Source organism: Catharus ustulatus, chromosome Z, assembly GCF_009819885.2.
Source record: "Catharus ustulatus isolate bCatUst1 chromosome Z, bCatUst1.pri.v2, whole genome shotgun sequence".
NCBI lineage: Eukaryota > Metazoa > Chordata > Aves > Passeriformes > Turdidae > Catharus > Catharus ustulatus.
This window is the reverse complement of record NC_046262.2, coordinates 46,328,026-46,347,007: the sequence shown is the minus strand read 5'-3', so window position 1 is coordinate 46,347,007 and position 18,982 is coordinate 46,328,026. Positions and strand designations below refer to the sequence as shown.

General features: G+C 40.3%; 1 protein-coding gene and 1 long non-coding RNA gene across 12 annotated transcripts in view; one reads left to right on the top strand and one right to left on the bottom strand.

The window, feature by feature from the left end:
* The window catches only part of KIAA0825 (KIAA0825 ortholog), a 276,964-nt gene extending 273,992 nt beyond the window's left edge, over positions 1–2,972 (top strand). For 10 of the 11 annotated variants that reach the window (XM_033084906.2, XM_033084907.2, XM_033084908.2 and 7 more), the window contains one exon: positions 143–2,972. In XM_033084906.2, coding sequence (XP_032940797.1) covers positions 143–266 — 124 coding nt within the window. In that variant the 3' untranslated portion in view covers positions 267–2,972. The remainder of the gene's footprint in view (positions 1–142) is intronic. The other variant, XM_033084904.2, reaches the window with a different exon arrangement.
* A 6,283-nt stretch (positions 2,973–9,255) lies between these two features.
* Positions 9,256–18,209, bottom strand: LOC122149484. The gene is made up of 2 exons (XR_006163156.1): positions 16,703–18,209; positions 9,256–9,876 (listed from the first exon to the last, which is right to left on the bottom strand). It is a non-coding gene; the product is annotated as an uncharacterized LOC122149484 (long non-coding RNA).
* Positions 18,210–18,982: the final 773 nt, after the last annotated feature.

Here is an 18,982-nt window from a genome sequence, read left to right as displayed (position 1 = left end):
TTTTTCTGTGATTCAGTAATCTCAACTGGTATAAGCATGGCTGGGGAGGGCAATGCATTGATAAAAACAAGTTCTGTATTTTTTTACTTGTTCTAAAGATTAGTTTAAACACATTAAAATTAATGAAATGTTTTTCTTTCAGGTGGGAAATGAAAGAAGATGCAGATCTTGAAGATGAGGAGGACATTATGGTGGAACACTTAAAAAATGTTTATTTGACACCAAGGACTCCAATCCCAGAGGATAAAGAAGAGCAATTACCTTGACAGATTTCGGGTAGCACCTTTCTTCTGGATTCAACAAGATTAACTTAATGTCATAAATCACAGGACTAGAAAGCTCAGAAATATGTATCCTGAGTTGTAGTTCTAAACTGAAGAATTCTCCTGTTATTGTCTGGTCACCCCATCCAGGAAGCAATTGTTCACACATACATAAGGTGAGGAACAGAAAAATGTCAGTGTCACAAAACAAGGAGATTGTATCTCAGTACTGCAGAGGCATAAACCTGAATGACAAAGTAGGAATTGTTTCAAAATATAAAACTCCCTCTGAAAATAATGCAATTTTAGACACAGGCTAAGCAAATGCTCCTGGTTTCCAGCCACCACTTTGGGTTGGAGTCAGCCTACTCCCAGTTCAAGTCCCTCAAGGACCTTGTTTCCCCTTTGGTGGTTGGTTATTAAATCTCCCAAAATACATGAAAGAAACAGGTATAGAGCATACACCTACAGTCCTTTTTGAGCTGCTCCAGCATGAGTCTGCTTGGCCATTATTCCCAATCAAAAATGCATCAACATTACTGCCCTCACAAATCCTTATTTAGCATCCCATGTATTTTAGGGCAGAAAAAGCACATTATAAAGACATTTTAGAAGTTTTGAGAAGCATCTTTTTATTTAAAAGAATTATTTGCAATCAGTGCTTGGACAATTATCTTAACAGTGAACTGAGAAAATAAAAAATAATTTAATATTTATGTTTTGATAAATGTAGCAAAATTTCATATTCAAAGTAACCCTGGTTTGATATTCAAAAGTTTCTGAATATTAAATATTTTTCTGAATACTAAATATTTTTCTTACAGACTAGTTAAAACTATCAACATTTTTTATACATAAGGTATGGTTAGTATCTCTTCAGCTCTGCAAAAAAAAATCCATAATTCTTCTGTAGGTTTCTTTCATTAGAAGTCCAATGGAACTACTTTTTTCTGCCTCATGAAGGACTCTGGCAGGATCTTGCTAAGGGTGCAATCTGAGTACAGTTATTCATGTTCTCAGCACATCTTCACACAGATGCTATTATGGACATAACTTAGACATAACTTCAATAGAATGAAGTCATGCTTTTTTCCCTAAAGGCTTCAGCAGCATCATGGGTAATCATATTACTAATGCTATTTAGAGTCTTATCTGAAATGCAGGTTTTTCTCCTCTTAATTGCTCTTTTTTCTTTTTATATAAAGCATGAGACCATTTAAAATTTAAATGTGGACAATTGCATCTTACAAATCTCCAAAGATCTTGTTACAGCACTGCAACGCAAAAGGGCTGTGAGGCACTGGAGCTTACAAAATGCTCAAAATATTAATTAAAGAACAAAGTAGACATTTTCCTCTATTGCCAATGTAGTAATTTCAGATCATAAAGGAAGTGATGAAGTGTAAAAACCATTTACCTTTGCTTTGTATATCACCTTTGAAGATTAGTCGTCGACTTTAGATTTAAAACATGTCTACAGAGATCTTCCATCACAGCAGGTTTGGTATTCTGACAAATGAGGCACACATAGTCCAAGCCATACAAATAATGTGTCAGTATACATGGAAACTAAAGTCCAGAATATTCTCTACTATTTTATCAAAATCTGTATTACATAACTAACTTTTTGTATAGTTATATAAAGTGCCTATGTGGTAAAACTGGTTGAAATACTTCTTGTGAAAATGCTCCCCTTCTGCTCTGAAGAGGATACACTTTGCAAGTGAATAAGCTAATTGAGAAAAAAAAACCCTCACACTTAAGTGGGAATACAGTCACTTGTGGTCCTGTTGGCCACACTATTTCTGATAAAGGCCAAGATACCATTGGCCTTCTCACCTTGCTGGGCAGACTCTTGCTCACGTTCAGCTGGTTGGACCAGCAACTTTTCTCCTGGGCCGCTTTCCACTCACTCTGCCTCACACCTGTGGCATTGATTTGGGTTGTGTTGTACTTGTGACCTAAGTACAGGATGTTGATCCTCATTCCACAGGCCTAAACCCACTGATATAGCTTGTCCACATCCCTCGTAAAGCCTTCCAGCTCTCCAACAGGTCAACACTCTGGCTCAAATTGGTATCATCTGCCAGCTGACTGAGGATGGCCTCCAGTCGTTGGTCCAAGTAATTGATAAAGATATTAAACAGGATGGTCTCCAATACAGAGTGTTGGGGAAGCCTGCTTATGACTGGCCAATGATTAACATGCATAAGAACACAACAACATAAAAGGCTGAACCTTTGCATAGTATTTTATTTGGATGTTTTTCCTATCTAAACCTATACATGCATATTTTAGGGTGAGTGCAAGCAAATATGTATTTCAAATTGTACTTGACCCAAAATCCTTACTGGGAAATATCAGGGCTTGGTTTTGCTGGCAATGTAACCATTCCAAATAACCTTTAGGGTATAAAAGAGACATAATTTTGGCAATATTACTTAATGCTGAACATTCATATTTGTTCAATAAAATTATAGTAATAATAAGAATTATACAACCAAGATTGCTAAGTAACATGCCATTAATCTACCAAGACTGCTTGCTTTAAAGCTAAACACTTAACTCAAAACTGAAAGAGTTGACCATTTTTCCATTGCGCAGATGTATTCCACAAATGCTTGGTGTAAAATTAGGAATATTTTTACAACTGTAAGATTGCTTCTTTGGCGTTTCTTCATTAAAAAATAGTTCTATATTCTTTTAGAAGTTTTGCTGATTCTAAAATTGATTTAAGATTAAATTAATTTTTAAGAATAATGTGATATTCTGGGTCTTTGACACTACTTATTGATCCAGTAATGTCTCACATATATGTTTAGCCTAAATAAGTGAAAGCAACAGGAGTCAGATTTGTTTGCTACAGTGTGAGCCCAAAGTTTCATGACCGTATGATCCTATTAATTCCTCCTGAAAAGCTGGTCAAAAATAAGAACTAAAGTCTGTTGTATACAACAGATCTTTCTGAGTGGCCAAGAGCTGGCCTCACTGGCTTAACTGAATTAACTCAAAAGGAAGTTATTGCATTTATAGAAATTAATTGGATCAGATAGCACAAACTAGGTTAGCTATATATTACCATTAATGCTCGCATCTAATTATCATTTAACAATCTAATACTCTTAGCTCCTTTTACAAAACAGGCTTCGATAGGAGACTTTGTGGCAAGGAATATCTCTAATTAGGTTGTTTAATGTCCATTTCAGAACACTCCAAATCTTAACATCTTTCATCTTTGGAAAGGTAATTAATAAAATTGGAAGCAGGGCAAAACTGAAATTGCATTAATAATAATGAAACTCAAAAAGAGAGGAGAAAGGGATATTTTGGGAATAGATTAAAATTTAGACACAGCCCTGTTTTCTAGTGACTACTGTCCTGACAGACTCCCATAGGCCATGCTGTTTTCTAGGAGAGGGAATTTGATGTGTATCTATGCTATTTGCTTAGGAAATATGCATGATGGTAAATGGATGTTCTCTAATTCACCTCTACATCATCACAGCAGTGCATGGTAGGCATGAGGCTAGTTTCTTCCATTTAGCTTCTGCTGGTAGAAATATTCTATTTGCCTCTCAGCTGGGAGGTCTTCATAAGGTTCTAGTGAGTCCTATGTACACAGTAAAATATCAATTATATGCTGATACATTTTATATTATTTTATGGAGCTCCCTAAAAATATGTGCAATCATTTCTAGGGACAAACACTACTCACACTCCCAAGGCAACAGTTTAAAGACGGAGGGATTAGATACATTGCTCAATTAGACATGAAACAAGATAATAACTTGATGGCAACAGGGAGACTTCTAAGTACTAGATAGCCCTTGAGGAGGTTCTCAATGGAGGAAAGCCACTTTTCTGTAGTCATTTTCCATATTATAAACAGTGTTATGAATGGAAGCAGAATCTCTAAAACTATTCTGGGTGTAATGAGAAAAGGTGAGTTTGCTTTATCCTTTACCTTTGGACTCCAGCACTTGAAGCGCAGACTAAACTAACTGACATTCCCAGGAAGGCAGTACAAGAAAAGCATGCTAGGTCTTGAGCAGGTGGGGCTAAAGGGCTTGTAATACCCATCAGTAAAATGATAGAGGAACCAGATTATTTCTCTTAAGTAGCGTCACTTGAGAATAGACTGTTACCAATCATTGCAGCAAGTGAAACAATAGGGTGCTGACATAAAAACACCAAAATCTAAGGACTCGTGCAAAGAAGTAAAAATAAATAAAAAAATCCAAGCAATTTCTTTTTCCTGAAGAAAGTGATTCTATAACAAGTGTCTCAGGAAGAGCTGGCAACTACCAAATATTAAAGTAAAGCACTCTTCTGAATTAAGGTTGTATATCTAAATTTAATAGACAGCTATCCCTAAACTGACAAGAAGTCACTGAAATCATGGCTGGTACAAATTTCACGACTGGATGAAGACCATTATATCCATGACACCTTCACCTGTTAGTAGTTGCAAGCATATCTGAGAAGATACAATTCAATATGTCCTACTGAAGTAAGTGTGTTCGCTTTAAAATAGCTCATTATGCATTTTCTACCTATGTGGTAAAACTGACTGAAACACCTTTTGTGAAAAACCACCTCTTCTGGGGAACTATTGTTTGGAATAAAACACATTTTGCAGGTGAAATAATCTAATCCAGAACAAAAGCCCTCACTTACTCTTACATGTGAATGTCAATACATGGAGTTGTTTCAAGTGAGCTGTTGACCTTCACATACCTTGTAATCTTTAAACAGTAACACGGGAAAAACCAAACCAAACCAAACCAAACCAAACCAAACCAAACACCCCAACAAACAAACAGCCAAAGCTGGAACAAAATAAGAGGTTTCTGTCCCATTCACTGTTTTCTCCCTGATGCATGAATTCAGCAGTAACCCACTGGGTAACAGTAGGACAGTTCTGTCTTTCCCTTTACAAACACCAAGTCTAACCATTAATCTAGCCCTGCCAAGCCACATCTGCACATCTTTTCAGTCCCTCCAGGGCTGGTGCCTCCATCATGATTATAGAGTTTCTGCAGTAATTGATCCAAGCTCCAACTGACAATAGCCTCCTTGTCTACACTGCCCTGAGTTACATTCATACTCCCTCTGGAAATAAGGCAAAGAACCTCACAATCATGATCATATTCAACAGGTTTGATTTTTTCCAGTCACTATGTCAAACAATACGTGTCTGCCATGCCAAACATAGGTATGAAAATGCATTGATGATGGAAGTTTGCTGCAACAGCACCTTTAGGGCAACCATTCAGAAAAATAGTGTCTTTTCAGCTCTCCCAGTAAATACAAGCATTAAAATTACTTTTGTAAAACAAGCACTCAGTCATTAGAAAACACCTGATGAATGATTAGCAATTCACCCATGAATGTTCTTTACGGTACCTGTTAATGAAATGGTTATGTATATTCTGTCCCTAGCTTAATGGAATACAATTATATAAGTAACTTTGCTAAATTTGTGATTGCCTAATATCCAATAATTTTATCATTTTTGTCCCATAATCTGTGGTTTTGAGATAAAAGGTAAATAATTTTTTACTATTTTTGGTATCCATAAAGAAATAGAGACACATGGTTTTTCATGGATCAGCTTGACTTTTTTTTTTCCACCCGATACTGCCTTTCTGGCATCCTAGACAAACTTACTGATTTATTAATATTGCTGTAATTTACAATGTGAGTACTGTTGCCACTCAGTTATACATGGGCAAATATTTTATCTTCTTGATTGTTATACAGATCTAAAGTTGTGTGGGTCCTACACAGATAATAATTTCAGGTTTAGGATTTGAACACTTCTCTTAATGTTCCACATGAATCTGTGTTCTTGCATTGTTCTAAGCTACCTTTGTTATTTGATATAGTGGGAGCTGTGCTGCTAGAGTTATATTTTTGACTTAAACTAATGCATTTTGCCTCAAGTTTTATTTTCTTTAATTTATCTGAACTTTAAATTTACCCTTGGAAATCCATAGCACATTTGTTTTCACAACCTACAAATATCTAAATACTTATCAGTAAAGCCTATACCTTCTCAAACTTGATACAGGGTCTTAGAGAACCAATAATTCAATAAATGTAAAATTGAGACCAATCACCTGCAAGTTTATCATTCAAGAAATGCAGTAGTTGTTTTCACTTGGATTTTCACCTGTCTGTAAAATTTAGAAATTTTATCTTTAAAAGAGTTGTTTGCTAATGTACAGGACACTTTGTGTATGTATAAATATATGCATGCTCCATATAATTAACATGTTTTAAATGGATTTTATTATGCAGATTAAGATTATGCTTTTTCCTCTAGATAATGGACAAACATTGGGGAAATAAGAGGTTGAAATGGCAGGTGGTTTTTGTCTGGTACATGACTAGCAGGCAGATAACTTTCTGTGGAAAGCCAGATGTGGCTTTGGGAATGAAATTCTGTTGGCATGAATCCTACCTGCAGGTATGGATTAATTTCAGGAAACTGAGGGCCAAACAAGTGCTGTGAAGACTTTTTTTTCAGAAGCAGAGGGATTAGGTCTCATCAAACAATAATAAATTTCAGTTAAGGCTCCCAAATTTCACCCATGCGTTTCCACTTCATGAATGAAGAAACTGAGAATTTTTTGCATTCATGCAATGCAAATATGTAATGTTAGTTATCTGGCCTCCTTTAACCAGAACATGGCAGTCTGTTCTTTATTTCCAAGAGTTGTGTAAGGTCTGTATAATTACTGACTGTATCTCCACTGGACTTTGGTATCAGCCATACAGATAATTCCACTGTAAGGTGCACCTCCAACAAAATGTGTCCCTTAACTACATAAGAGAAAAGGCACATGTATTTGCTTTTCCATTTTCAGTGTACACAAATGTTTAGATGGAAGTTGTAAATTTTTTTTCAAAGTTATATAATAACCAAAGCAATCATCTGCTGTAAAATGCATAATTTATTCAAAATCATTTGTGGAGTTGAGGGATTGATAGTTTAGAATGGAAAAATTATAGGTAAGTTGAGTACATTCTTGCAAAAATAAATCATGTAATGTTATATTGAGGTTAAATATTTCAAAATTCAAAGTACAATTAAATTGTTTGCACATATAAGAGCAGTGAAATAACTTTGCAAGGTTTGCATCACAAACCCATATATCTACAGAGTAAATAGCAGAACACAGACCATAAAGTTCTGTCATGAATGTTGCTTTAAATTTTTGTTTCATTGCACCAAAACTTTTCATATCTAGTCTGGCATTTTTTTAATAACTATATACAGGACCAAAGAATTATGAGTGGTAACTTGAAATATATTTAATGTTTACAACAAATGCAAAAGCATTAATGAAAAACAAAGACATAAAAGACTGTAAAAACTCTTGAGAACATATAATGAAGCATAAGAATGAATGTCACAACAGATTTATGTGTGTTCAACTTTCAGCAAAAACTGCTGAAGATGAATTTAGGAGTATTTATATATCATACTTCTGGCACAAGCAGGAACCAAAATAAATTATCCAGAAATAAAATGTAAGAAACAGATTCAGGGTATAAACAACAAGTTAAGTAAGAATTTTGAATTAAGAAATCTTAAATGCCAAAAGAGAGGCTTTCCAGCCCTGCAGAGCACTGAACAACAGTGCTGTTTTTGAATGAGTTTTCAGTATTTCACTTTTTTCTCTAAAGTCTATAGTTCAATTATTGTGAAAAGAATTTTGGAAAAGGTAAAACATTATCAGGAAAACAAACATATTTTTATTTTTAATGAAATGCATTCTCTGTATTTATGCAGTATAAATTGTATGCAAAATGCCTATTCCATCCATGCCAAGCCAAAAGAGCAAATGGAAAGGAACTGCAAAAGCAATTCTAAAGAGAATTATTTTTTCTCATACTGTCTTTTGAGCTTAGATTCAGAAGGGACTTTGGAGGGTTTTGGGTTTATTTTTTGGTTTGTTTTTTTTTTTTGGTTGTTGTGGTTTTTTTGTTTGTTTGTTTTGTTCTCTTTTTTTTTTTTGTTTGTTTCTTTTGGTTTTGTTTTTTGTGTTTTTGTTTGTTTGATTCATGAAGTAGGTGACATGGGATGTTCTGCAGGACACAGCAAAATGACAATGCAGTTTTCGATATGATTCTTCTCCAGTCTGATACCCTTTGCATCCTTTTGTCAAAGAAAATTATTCCTAAACTGGATCACATCCTTCAATTTCAGGATGCAAAGCAAAGCTCAAGTGGAATAAATAGACCACATTTATTGCAAATGTAAATCCAACCCATGCAAACAAAAGTGATCAGTCTCAGTACACTCAGACAGCCCTGTTATGAACTGTTTGCCAGGGTTAGCATGCCCTTAACCAGCAGTGCTGTGACTGAGAACTAACAGTGTTAATAACTCACAGTGCCAGATACTGAAAGTAGAAAGGCTGGGACTTCTGCAGAAAGGGCTGTGGTGTTCTATGAGCACTGAGAGACATGAACACTGAAGACTCTATGAGCACAGGAGATCCTAACAACTGCTTACAAAAATTGCATTGCAGGATGGCTATTAAAATCAGACATGCTACAATCATCTATCAACTGCTTAAAAAATCCTGCCCACCTTTACTGTGTTATCTGGAGTAGATAACGTTTTATTGTGAATGGGTGATAAAAGAAAAAAAAATGTATTAAAAAGAAAAAGACATGGAATATTTTGCATTCCAAATTTCTCATCCTATCTCACTTTTTTTCAGCATCTTCATGCTGATCGAAGTACTTTGGGTAGTTTTTAAAACGACAAAAAATATAAATAAATTGAAACAAGTAAGATCTAGGACAAAAAAGAACACATCATAAAGCACATTGCAGAAAGTGAATAAAGAAATAGTGCCAATTGCAGCTTTCCCTTTTTATGCTTTGTTGCCTTCTCGGCGTGGTGACCTGGTCCAAGTCTGGCATGGCGGCCCCACCCCCGGGCCACTCGTCCATATGCTCCCGGACACCAATGTGGTGGACAGCAAATGGCGTTTATTAAAGGGTTACAGGGGTTTTTATAATTTGGGCAGTCAGCATCGTTTCCTTCTGCTCACGTCTGGCTGGATGCTGAGCAGGGGGCACCCAGCTTCGACTGCAGAGGGAAAGGGGCCCTCTCCAACCGTACAGCCCGATATCTTCCGCACGCATGTCCCTGACTCTCCACATTTCCCCCCTTCTTCATGATTAGTAAAAAACATATAAAATGTGGATGTTATAAGGTTACAAAGGTTAGTAGAATTAGTATAAAAATTGTAAACATGTTAGTAACAGGCACGCCTCAAAGTAATTGTTGGCGTTTGACAAACATAATGTTAACTTTTTCTAAACGCTTCTTAACGAACTACACCAATTTGTTTAATATGCAAGGCCTGAAGATTAGTGTTAGTAAGATTATGGTGAGTGGGCCTATTAGGGTAGAAATTAGGGTGGTGAGCCATGGGGACCGACTGAACGACGGCTCGAACCATCCTGGTTGAGCTTCTTTCTCCTTTGGGTTCGCTGGCATCTTGGGCGGTGCCGGGCTGCTTGATGGCTTCTCTCTCTCCTTGGATAGTTGGGTGTGTGAGTTGCGGGTGCGTCTGATGGTCTGGTCCTGCAAATAGAATCTCACAACTCTCATTAGTTCCACTCTGAAGGTCTGGTTTGATAGATTTGAGTGGACACCATATTATGTCCCCATCTTTTTTACAGCCGCATACCCCCTCCCCGTGAGCACTAGTCTCCAACCTTGTTCCCACTCCCTTAGTTCATTTTTGAATATAACCAGTGGGTCTTTCTCTAGTGCTCGGGTAGCCCAGTGTCTCTGGGCAAGTTTCCTGCCCTTCTCTCCCCCTGGTTTTTTTTGTTTGTTTATTTGTTTGTTTTTTGGTGGTTTTTTTTTGTTTTGCTTTTGAAATTACAACAGAGGAAAACATGCATTTTGAGTTACCCTAGTTTGGTGAAAATTATAATTGTTGACATTTTACAATTCTACTTTAGTGTTTAATATTGTTCAAGAATTTTCCTTTTACATGATAACTTAGAAGAATCTTCTCTGGATAAGATTCTTCATGTTTATCTCAAAGGAAAAGATTTTAGCTTTTGCAAGGCTAAATCAACCAGTCCAGATTACCTATTTTCAATTTTAACTCAGAAATATCTGAATTCTACAATTTTCTCCCTTTGTCAGTCAGTTCCAACCTGGTCACAATTGAAATAGACTGAGAAGGTTTTGATAGTAAACATTCTTTTGCTTAGCGAATATTCCAACCTGGCCAGGGCTGGAACATTAGACTAGGCAAAATATATTTCTATTATATTTTTAAACTAAACTTTTACTCAATTTTGAAAAGTGATAAAAAACTACGCAATTTTAATTTGACAATGAAATATTTTCTACTAAACTAATTCACATGATTTTGACTCATTAAACTTATAATGTTAAAGGAAGTAACATCTTAAAGTTTTTCTGGATGGCTAATAATATATAATGCTAGTGCAATGTATATAACAACATTAACAGACATTGTGGTGCCAACTTCAACATTCTTAAGAGACATTAACATGTATTTGCTGCATTGACAAAATATGTTTTTAGCAACTACAAGAGAACAAGTTAACAAGGGAAATATTAACTTAGTAAGCTTTGCAAAATATATAGGTTTTGACACATTCAGTTTTGAGATGGGTAAAGCAGTTGTTGAACTTTCCTGAGGGCAAACATAGCTTGGATTAGTGTCCTTAAGTTTTCTGTTTTTTATTTTTACTGGGTGGATATCCTTTAAGGGTTTTGTCTACATTCTAATTTGTGTAGGTGTTTGAGTCCCACATCTTCCTTGAGATGGTGGTTTTTTGTGTGATTGGGGTTGTTTGGAAATGATACTTGGTTGCGAACATTCTCTCTTTATATCTTTGTATTTTTCTCCTTCATAGCTTAATGAAAGGTTAGTATTTAAGTGTTTCTTTCCCAAGGAGAAATTTTCCTGTCTCCATGGACACTGGGTCAGATGGAGCTGGAGTTACTTCTGGCTATGTAATATCAGCAGGATAGCTTGTGCTCTTTTCTTGGATGTTTTGAACGTCCTTCTGTGCTGTTGCCTTCTGAAATTGGTCCACTTTTGGCTTTTGATACAAAGCATAGTTGGGTCTGTGTCCATTAGCCGCTGTATGCTGGAACCGTGCAGTGGATGGTCTGCCCCCGTCACTAGGGCTATCTGCTTTACACAATTGTCCTCCCATTCTTGTTTAAAAATGATCATCCCCGCCCCACCGAAAATCAGCCTGCAAGTATGTTTGACATCAAAGGGAAGCATATCATCGCCTCCAAAAACGCTGTCAATGAGTGTGGAAACTATGGCAGAATTAATCCCCCTGTCTGCAACCACTTTAACAATTGCCTGCACATCTTTCGGGTTTACCGGCGAGTAGGTTCTTTGATTTCTGCCTGCCCCTCCCACTCTGACTGGGAACACCAATGTGGCTGATGGAGCCCAGTCAGTGCGAGCTATTCTAATTTTTCGCCAGTCTGTAAGCAGGGTTCAATCTTTCTCTGATATTCCCTTAACCCACGTAGGAGCGTTGCAGCTAGTGATCTTATGTGCCATTGCTCCCTTTTTGTTAAAGCCCGAGTCGATGTCGGAATTGTCCTCTGACCACCTTTCCAGCCGCCCGACCCAGCTCAAGTCAGAGTCCGAGCCGGAAGTCGATTGGCTAGTTGTTTCTGGGCTACTGAGTCTTTTTCTTGGGCTCCAACCCTGCCCCTTCTTCCGGGGGTCGGGCCATTCCCTCCCCCTGGGCTCCCCCCGCCTCCTGCTGGGGGAGGTTCTTGCCCTATAAGGACATGATTTAAAACAAGCACTTTGATTGGTCTTAAGCTCCTTCTCGGCGGCCACCCCTCCTTCCTGCTCGCCCGCGCTTGCGCCATTCAGTGAGCCTTCTGCATTTCTGCCCCCTGCGTCACCGCTCCGCCCTCCTTTACGTGGTCCGGCGCCGTTTTCGAACCCATATGGTGGAGGCAGCTTTTTATCAACCGCTTCAGGCTCTGATATTATAGCAGCGTTCCGTGCCTCTTCCATGAGCCCCTGCCAAAACGCCCACACTCGCTCCCGTCCCTCCAATGGTGAGTCCAGCCCTGGGGTTCGCGGAGGGAGTTCCGGCGACTCCACGCGCTCAACCGGTTCAAACTCCTCCGCAGTCTGTGTAGCTGCCCCGACCCCCAACCGCGGTGTGGCTAATAAACAACTTCGTGCAGCCGTCCAGGTCTCCTGCTCTTGCCAAGCTTTTTGTAGATCTGTATGACCTTACCCCATGATTTGAGGATTTTTCCTGAGCCTGAGGACATCATTTCCTCAGCCAGGGTTCTAGTGCACTTTTCCCATATATCCAGATGAAGTATATCAACCAGGCAATCTATAACCCCTATCTTTATCGGTCTCGGCACCGTGAGAATAAAATCCTCAAGCTTACAATCGATACCCCACTGCGTGTGGATCTCACTTATGACCTTCGTGATAGTGTCTATGCTCCTTGCTGGTCCAGGAGCGTCCTCCCCACTGCACTGGTCCAGCCGTGCAACTGCTGGTTCCTCGTCCAGGCAACCTCCGAAACTTGGACAGCAATCGTGTCCTGGGTTTCAGCACCACTTGTTGCCTTGGGTGTCCAAGCCTGGCACGGCGGCCCTACCCCTGGGCCACTTGGTCCATATGCTCCCGGACACCAATGTGGTGGACAGAAAATGGCGTTTATTAAAGGATTACAGGGGTTTTTATAACTTGGGCAGTCAGCATCGTTTCCTTCTGCTCATGTCTGGCTGGGCACAGCCGGATGCCGAGCAGGGGGCACCCAGCTTCGACTGCAGAGGGAAAGGGGCCCTCTCCAACCGTACAGCCCGATATCTTCCACACGCATGTCCCTGACTCTCCACAGCTTTTATTCTTATTTCATTTAAGTTTGAAATAATTCCTATTTTTCTTGGTATCCATTAATCAAATTCCATGTTTTTCTATTTATCCTGCTTCTGTTTAAGAGTTTCTTCCCTATTTTCACTAAGCTACAGTATTAAACTTCAGAAGCTTACATTTTGGGGTTTAAAATGGTTTAGTTCACAATATTTTCATTCATTTTTTTCTGTTCAATTTTTTGTTGATGAGATTACTTTTTTCAGGCATCTGAAATAATCCTTGTTACAGCAGTATTTGTTAATCTAAGAACTGTCTTCTGACTGTGATCGCTTGTCATCGACAAATACAGTAATTTCATGACTATTTATCCTGCTTCTGTTTAAGAGCTTCTTCCCTGTTTTCACTAAGCTACAGTATTAAACTTCAGAAGCTTACATTTTGGGGTTTAAAATGGTTTAGTTCACAATATTTTCATTCATTTTTTTCTGTTAAATTTTTTGTTGATGAGATTACTTTTTTTTCAGGCATCTGAAATAATCCTTGTTACAGCAGTATTTGTTAATCTAAGAACTGTTTTCTGACTGTGATTGCTTGTCATCGACAAATACAGTAATTTCATGACTATAAGGTGCGCCGGATTATAAGGTGCACCTCTGGGAGTCAGCAAATTTCACAACTTCGTACATTATATAAGGTGCACCGGACTATCAGGCGCACTTTTTTTTGGCAGAGAAGACCCGTGCCACATGCAACAAAGTAATGAATTAGTAACAGAATCCCGTGATCATGCAGTTTACTGGCAGGTGCTCAATTTGCAAACATTTTTCACAGATTGGTGTAGCCTTTAAACGCAGCCCCAAGTGTCCTCCCCGTGCGCGGGTCCTGGCACTCCCGCCCGCCCCTGGCTGGTGAGGTGGGGTTCAGGGCAGTTGCGGTTACCGCAGGGGTTGCTGCGGTTCAGGGTGGCTCGGGGCCACCACGGCTTGGGGCAGTGCAGGGCCGCCCTCGGCTTGGGGCAGCGCAGGGTCACCTGCTCCCTCCCTCCCTCCCCGTGTGGCTCCTGCTGGTCGGGGGCTGCCTGGTCCTGCCCACCCCGCATGGCTCCTGCCGGCCGTGGCCACTCACTCTCGCCTCCCATTGTGGCTCGGTGCTCCCGTGGCGCCACCCCACCTCGTGGCTTGGCTCACAGCTCGCACTTCCAGATTGGCAAATTTCACGACTTTGTACATTATATAAGGCGGTCCGGACTACAAGGCACACTTCCGGGTTCCGACCAAAATTTTAGTCAAAAGGGTGTGCCTTATAGTTGTGAAATTACTGTACCTAAACCCCCTTGGTGCGCTTCTCTTCAGATATGATGAAGACTTACAGTAACTTCTCCCATTTTTGATATGGTTTGAGTTACAATTTTTTCTTCTAAATTTAAAAAACCTTTTCATACTGACAGCACTGAAAACTGCATACTCTGTCACACAGACTGCAGCCCTCAGTTAGTACAGCTTTTTTTATTTCTATGATGCAGACAGATACTGGCAGAGCCACTTGCCCAGGTGAGCTGGCAACTTCATCAGTTGGGTGGTCTGCTTATCTCACATTCCCAGTGCATCCTGGGACCTTCCTTCCAAAATATTATTGATTCAGTGGTTTTCTTAAAAATCTGAGTCTTGTTTCTGGGTTTGGTTTTTTTAGCCCTCTGCGCTGTTTTCAGTGCAGTGTTGCCATTATTTTATATGACTGGCAGTTGACAATTTTTCTCTTTGAAACACCCTCTCCTTCAAATCCAATTTCCTAATTATTTAATGGGAAAGGAACAAGGTCTCTGGCCTTTTTATTACTTATTATGTTTTATTACTTATATTTTGGAGGGCAAAAAACCAAAGGTATGGTAACAGAAAGGACTCCTTTAGGAACAAGTCCAGGCAAACAAATGAGAGATGTGTAGCTCATACCAGAAAACTATGTCCTGGCCATGCCCTCTCATGACTGCTTGTGCACCTCCTTGCTGGCAGAGGATAAGAAACTGCCAAGTCCTGAATACAGGGTACAGTAATTTCATGATTATAAGCCGCACTGAGTATAAGCCGCACTTCCGGGTGCCAGCAACTTTTCATTCAAAGGGAAGCTTCTGCCTTTCTCAGCAGACACCTGTCCTCCAAACTAAAACAGCAACTTTTCATTCTTTGTCCGTATATAAGCCACACCTGATTATAAGCCACATTTTGGGTTTGGACCAAAATTTTAGTCAAAATGATGCGGTTTATAATTGTAGAATTACTGTAAGCACTACTGAGCAATGACTGAAATACCAGTGTGTCATCCACATTATTTTCATACTTCAAGCAAAACAGCACTGTACCAGATAAGATGAAAATTAACTCTATCCCACCCAAAACCAAGCTATCATACTTTCTATTAATCTCTGCTTAGTATGGAGTAACTGGTCATTCCAAGGGGAGTCATGACAAGTATCATATAAGGTGGTTCAATCCAGCTTATTTGGAAAGAATTACAGCAATTTCAGGACTATAAGGCGCACCAGATTATAAGGCGCACCTCCGGGAGTCGGCAAATTTCTGAACTTTGTCCATGTATAAGGCGCACTGGACTGTAAGGCACACTTTTTTTTGCAGCGAGGAGCCGCACGCAACAAAGTAATGAATTAGTAATGGAATTGCGTGATCGTGGAGTTTACTGGCAGGTGCTCAATTTGCAAACATTTTTCACAGATTGGCATAACTTTTAAACACAGCCCCAGGTGCCCTCCCCGTGCCACGGGCCCCAGCACTCCCGCCCAGCGTTGGCTGGCGCAGCTCGGCTCGCGGCTGGGCCACCACAGCCGCCGGTGGCTTTCCCCTTGCGCCCGGGTTGCGGCCGGCACCGGCTTTCCCCTTGTGCCCAGGCTGCGGCCAGCGCCACCAGCTTTCCCCCTATGCCCGGGTCGCCGCCGGGCTCCCCCTTGTGCCCGGGCTGCTGCCTGGCTCACCCTGGCCCAGTGCTGCCCTGCCGCTGCTGGGCGGGCTCAGCTCGGCCCGGGGCTGTTGTGCGCTTGCACTTCAGGGTTGGCAAATTTCTGAACTTTGTGCATATACAAGGCACACTGGACTATAAGGCGCACTTCCAGGTTCGGACCAAAATTTTAGTCCAAAGGGTGCACCTTATAGTCATGAAATTACTGTAATACAGAAAGGATGTATTATGCAGTTTTACCCTTGTCATATTCCCTACATTTCTGTTACAGTCTCAGAGGCCATCTATGTCCATGAAGGACAATGTAACAAATGTTGAATTCACTCATTACTTTTAACTAAGTCTGTAGCCTTCTACAGACTAGAGACATTGGCAGTCATTAACTAAATGCCGTCCAAGACAGTTTGAATTATATGGTCACTTATGTTTTTTGTAGAGGACTGTTGTTTCATAAACCAAATCTTTTCTCTACAATTTTTGAGCTTGGTTTACCAGACATGGGTACAAAGTCTGAGTTTTTAAAAGATATTTTATGAAGCTAATTTATACTGCATCTGAGTGTTTCAAACTTACCTTCACTTACCCCACATAAGTAAATTATGTTCTTGCTTAAATTGTGAAGTGAAATGAAAGAAGTTTTATAATCTTGGATACACAACTGACAGGTGCACCCTTCTGTGCGTTAAGAGAGTGGTGGTGGTGAATGGCACCACATCTGGTTGGTGTCCAGTCACTGGTTGTGTCCCAGGAATCAGTGATGGGCCCAGTTCTGTTCGATAACTTTACTGATGTTCTGGATCAGGGGATTGAGTCCATCAGCAAATGTGCAGATGACACCAAGATAGGAGCAAGTGCTGATCTGCAGGAGGTAGAACAGCTCTGGGAGGGACCTGTTCAGGCTGGATAGATGGGCAAACCCAATGACAGGAGGTTTAACAAGTCCCAGTGTGAGGTCCTGCACTTTGCCCACCACAACGCCCTGCAGCATTACAGGCTGGGGACAGAGTAGCTGGACAGTGCCCAAGCAGAAAGGGACAGTGCCAGACTGAATAAGAGCCAGCAGTGTCCCCAGATGGCCAAGGACAATGGCATCCTGGTCTGTGCCAGGAATAGTGTGGCCAGCAGGAGCAGAGAGTTCATTCTTCCCCTGATCTCAGCACTGGTAAGTCCATACCTTGAGTGCTGTGCCCATTTTCGGGCCCCTCAATTAAGGAAGATGTTGAGATGCTGGAGAGTGTCCAGGGAAGGGCAACAGAGCTGGTGAAGGATCTGGAGCACATGTGCTATGAGTAGCAGCTGAGGGAGTTTAGGGTGTTTAGCCTGGAGAAAAGGAGGCTAAGGAGAGCCCTTGTCATTCTCCACAACTCCCTGAAAGGAGGGTGGAGCCATCTGGGGGTCAGTGTCTTTGTCCCAGGCACCAGCAACAGGACAAGACAATGCAGTCCTAAGCTGCACTGGAGTTGGGGGTTAGGCTGGACATTAGGAAGTATTTCTTCACAGAAAGAGTGATGGGCCATTGGAATGGTCTGCACAGGGAGGTGGTGGAGCCATCATCCCTGCAGTGCCATGGTCTAGTTGACCAGGTGGTGTTAGGTCACAGGTTGAACTTTGTATTTCTAAGAAGGGAGCTCAAGAACCTTAACAGACGTGCACAGAATCAGAGAGTCATTACATGGTTTGGGCTGGAAGAGACCTTAAAGATTATTTTCTTTCAATCTCTCTGCCATGGACAGGGAACCTTCCACTAGACCAGGTTGGTCAAAGCCCTGTCCAATCTGGCATTCAACAGGTATGCGCATGTTTTTGCTAGTATTAGTCTATTAATGGTATTATTTGTTGAGAAGGATAAGGATTTCACAGGAAGGTCTCACAGATATGTGTGTATAACAGAGAGGTCTTTGAATGTAGACTCCGAAGAAGGAATAGAAATGATACCAGGTTTTGATATAGAAGAAAAGAATTGCTGAGCCAGTCTTACTGGGTAGCTAAGAAGGCAAAGAGCAAGTGAGTTGGAAGGGGCTTTTATGACTCTGAGCAAAGGATAAATCCACCTCAAACAAAAGACGTTTTTACCAAGCAAAAGGATTTTCACAGACAAACAAAAATGCCATGTTGCGAGTAGAGAAAAAATCTCAGAATTCTCCACTCAAGAAAACTGAAAAACAACTTCTAGCTTAAACTGTAACATACTAACCTTTTGTGATTGGAATATAGTAACATGAATATGGTAATGTTAGTAGTTGTGATAGGCTACAGATAATATTGGTTGTCACGTATTAAGATGATCTACAATGAAAAGTATATAATGCATTGTAACCAGAATGAGAGGAAGCTTTCAAGCGAACCCACAGCTGTGGCTGAAAAGGCTGTGGGCTGGGCTCTGGCCACCCATAACCCGTGAATTGCTGCATCATTTGGATATAATAAACAGCATTTTAAAGAGCCAATCTGGATCTCTGCATCCCTCATTTTAGGCTCTTACAATTATTGTAGCTCACGGAAGTCTCTGAAGATACCAGAACTCCACAGTTCTACACTGAAACAGAAGATAAAAGCGCAGCTTCCAGCAAAAGGCTATTAACTACACACTGCCTCTGGTTCCTCTTCACTCTGATAATTGGAGTTTTGGGGTCAGTCCTATGAATCTTGAAAACCTGCCCTTTTGAACTGCTACCTCTTTGTAGAGCTTTGAAGTTTTGAAGAGCTTCAAATCTGTGGTCAACATCTCTTTGTGGGTCAAGCATCTCCAAACCCACAACATCCTTGTGACTTGATTCAATAAAGTTGCCCTCCTCAAATCCTTCCCTGGACCTGTAATTACAAAAGGCTGAATCAAGATCAAAGACACAGCAC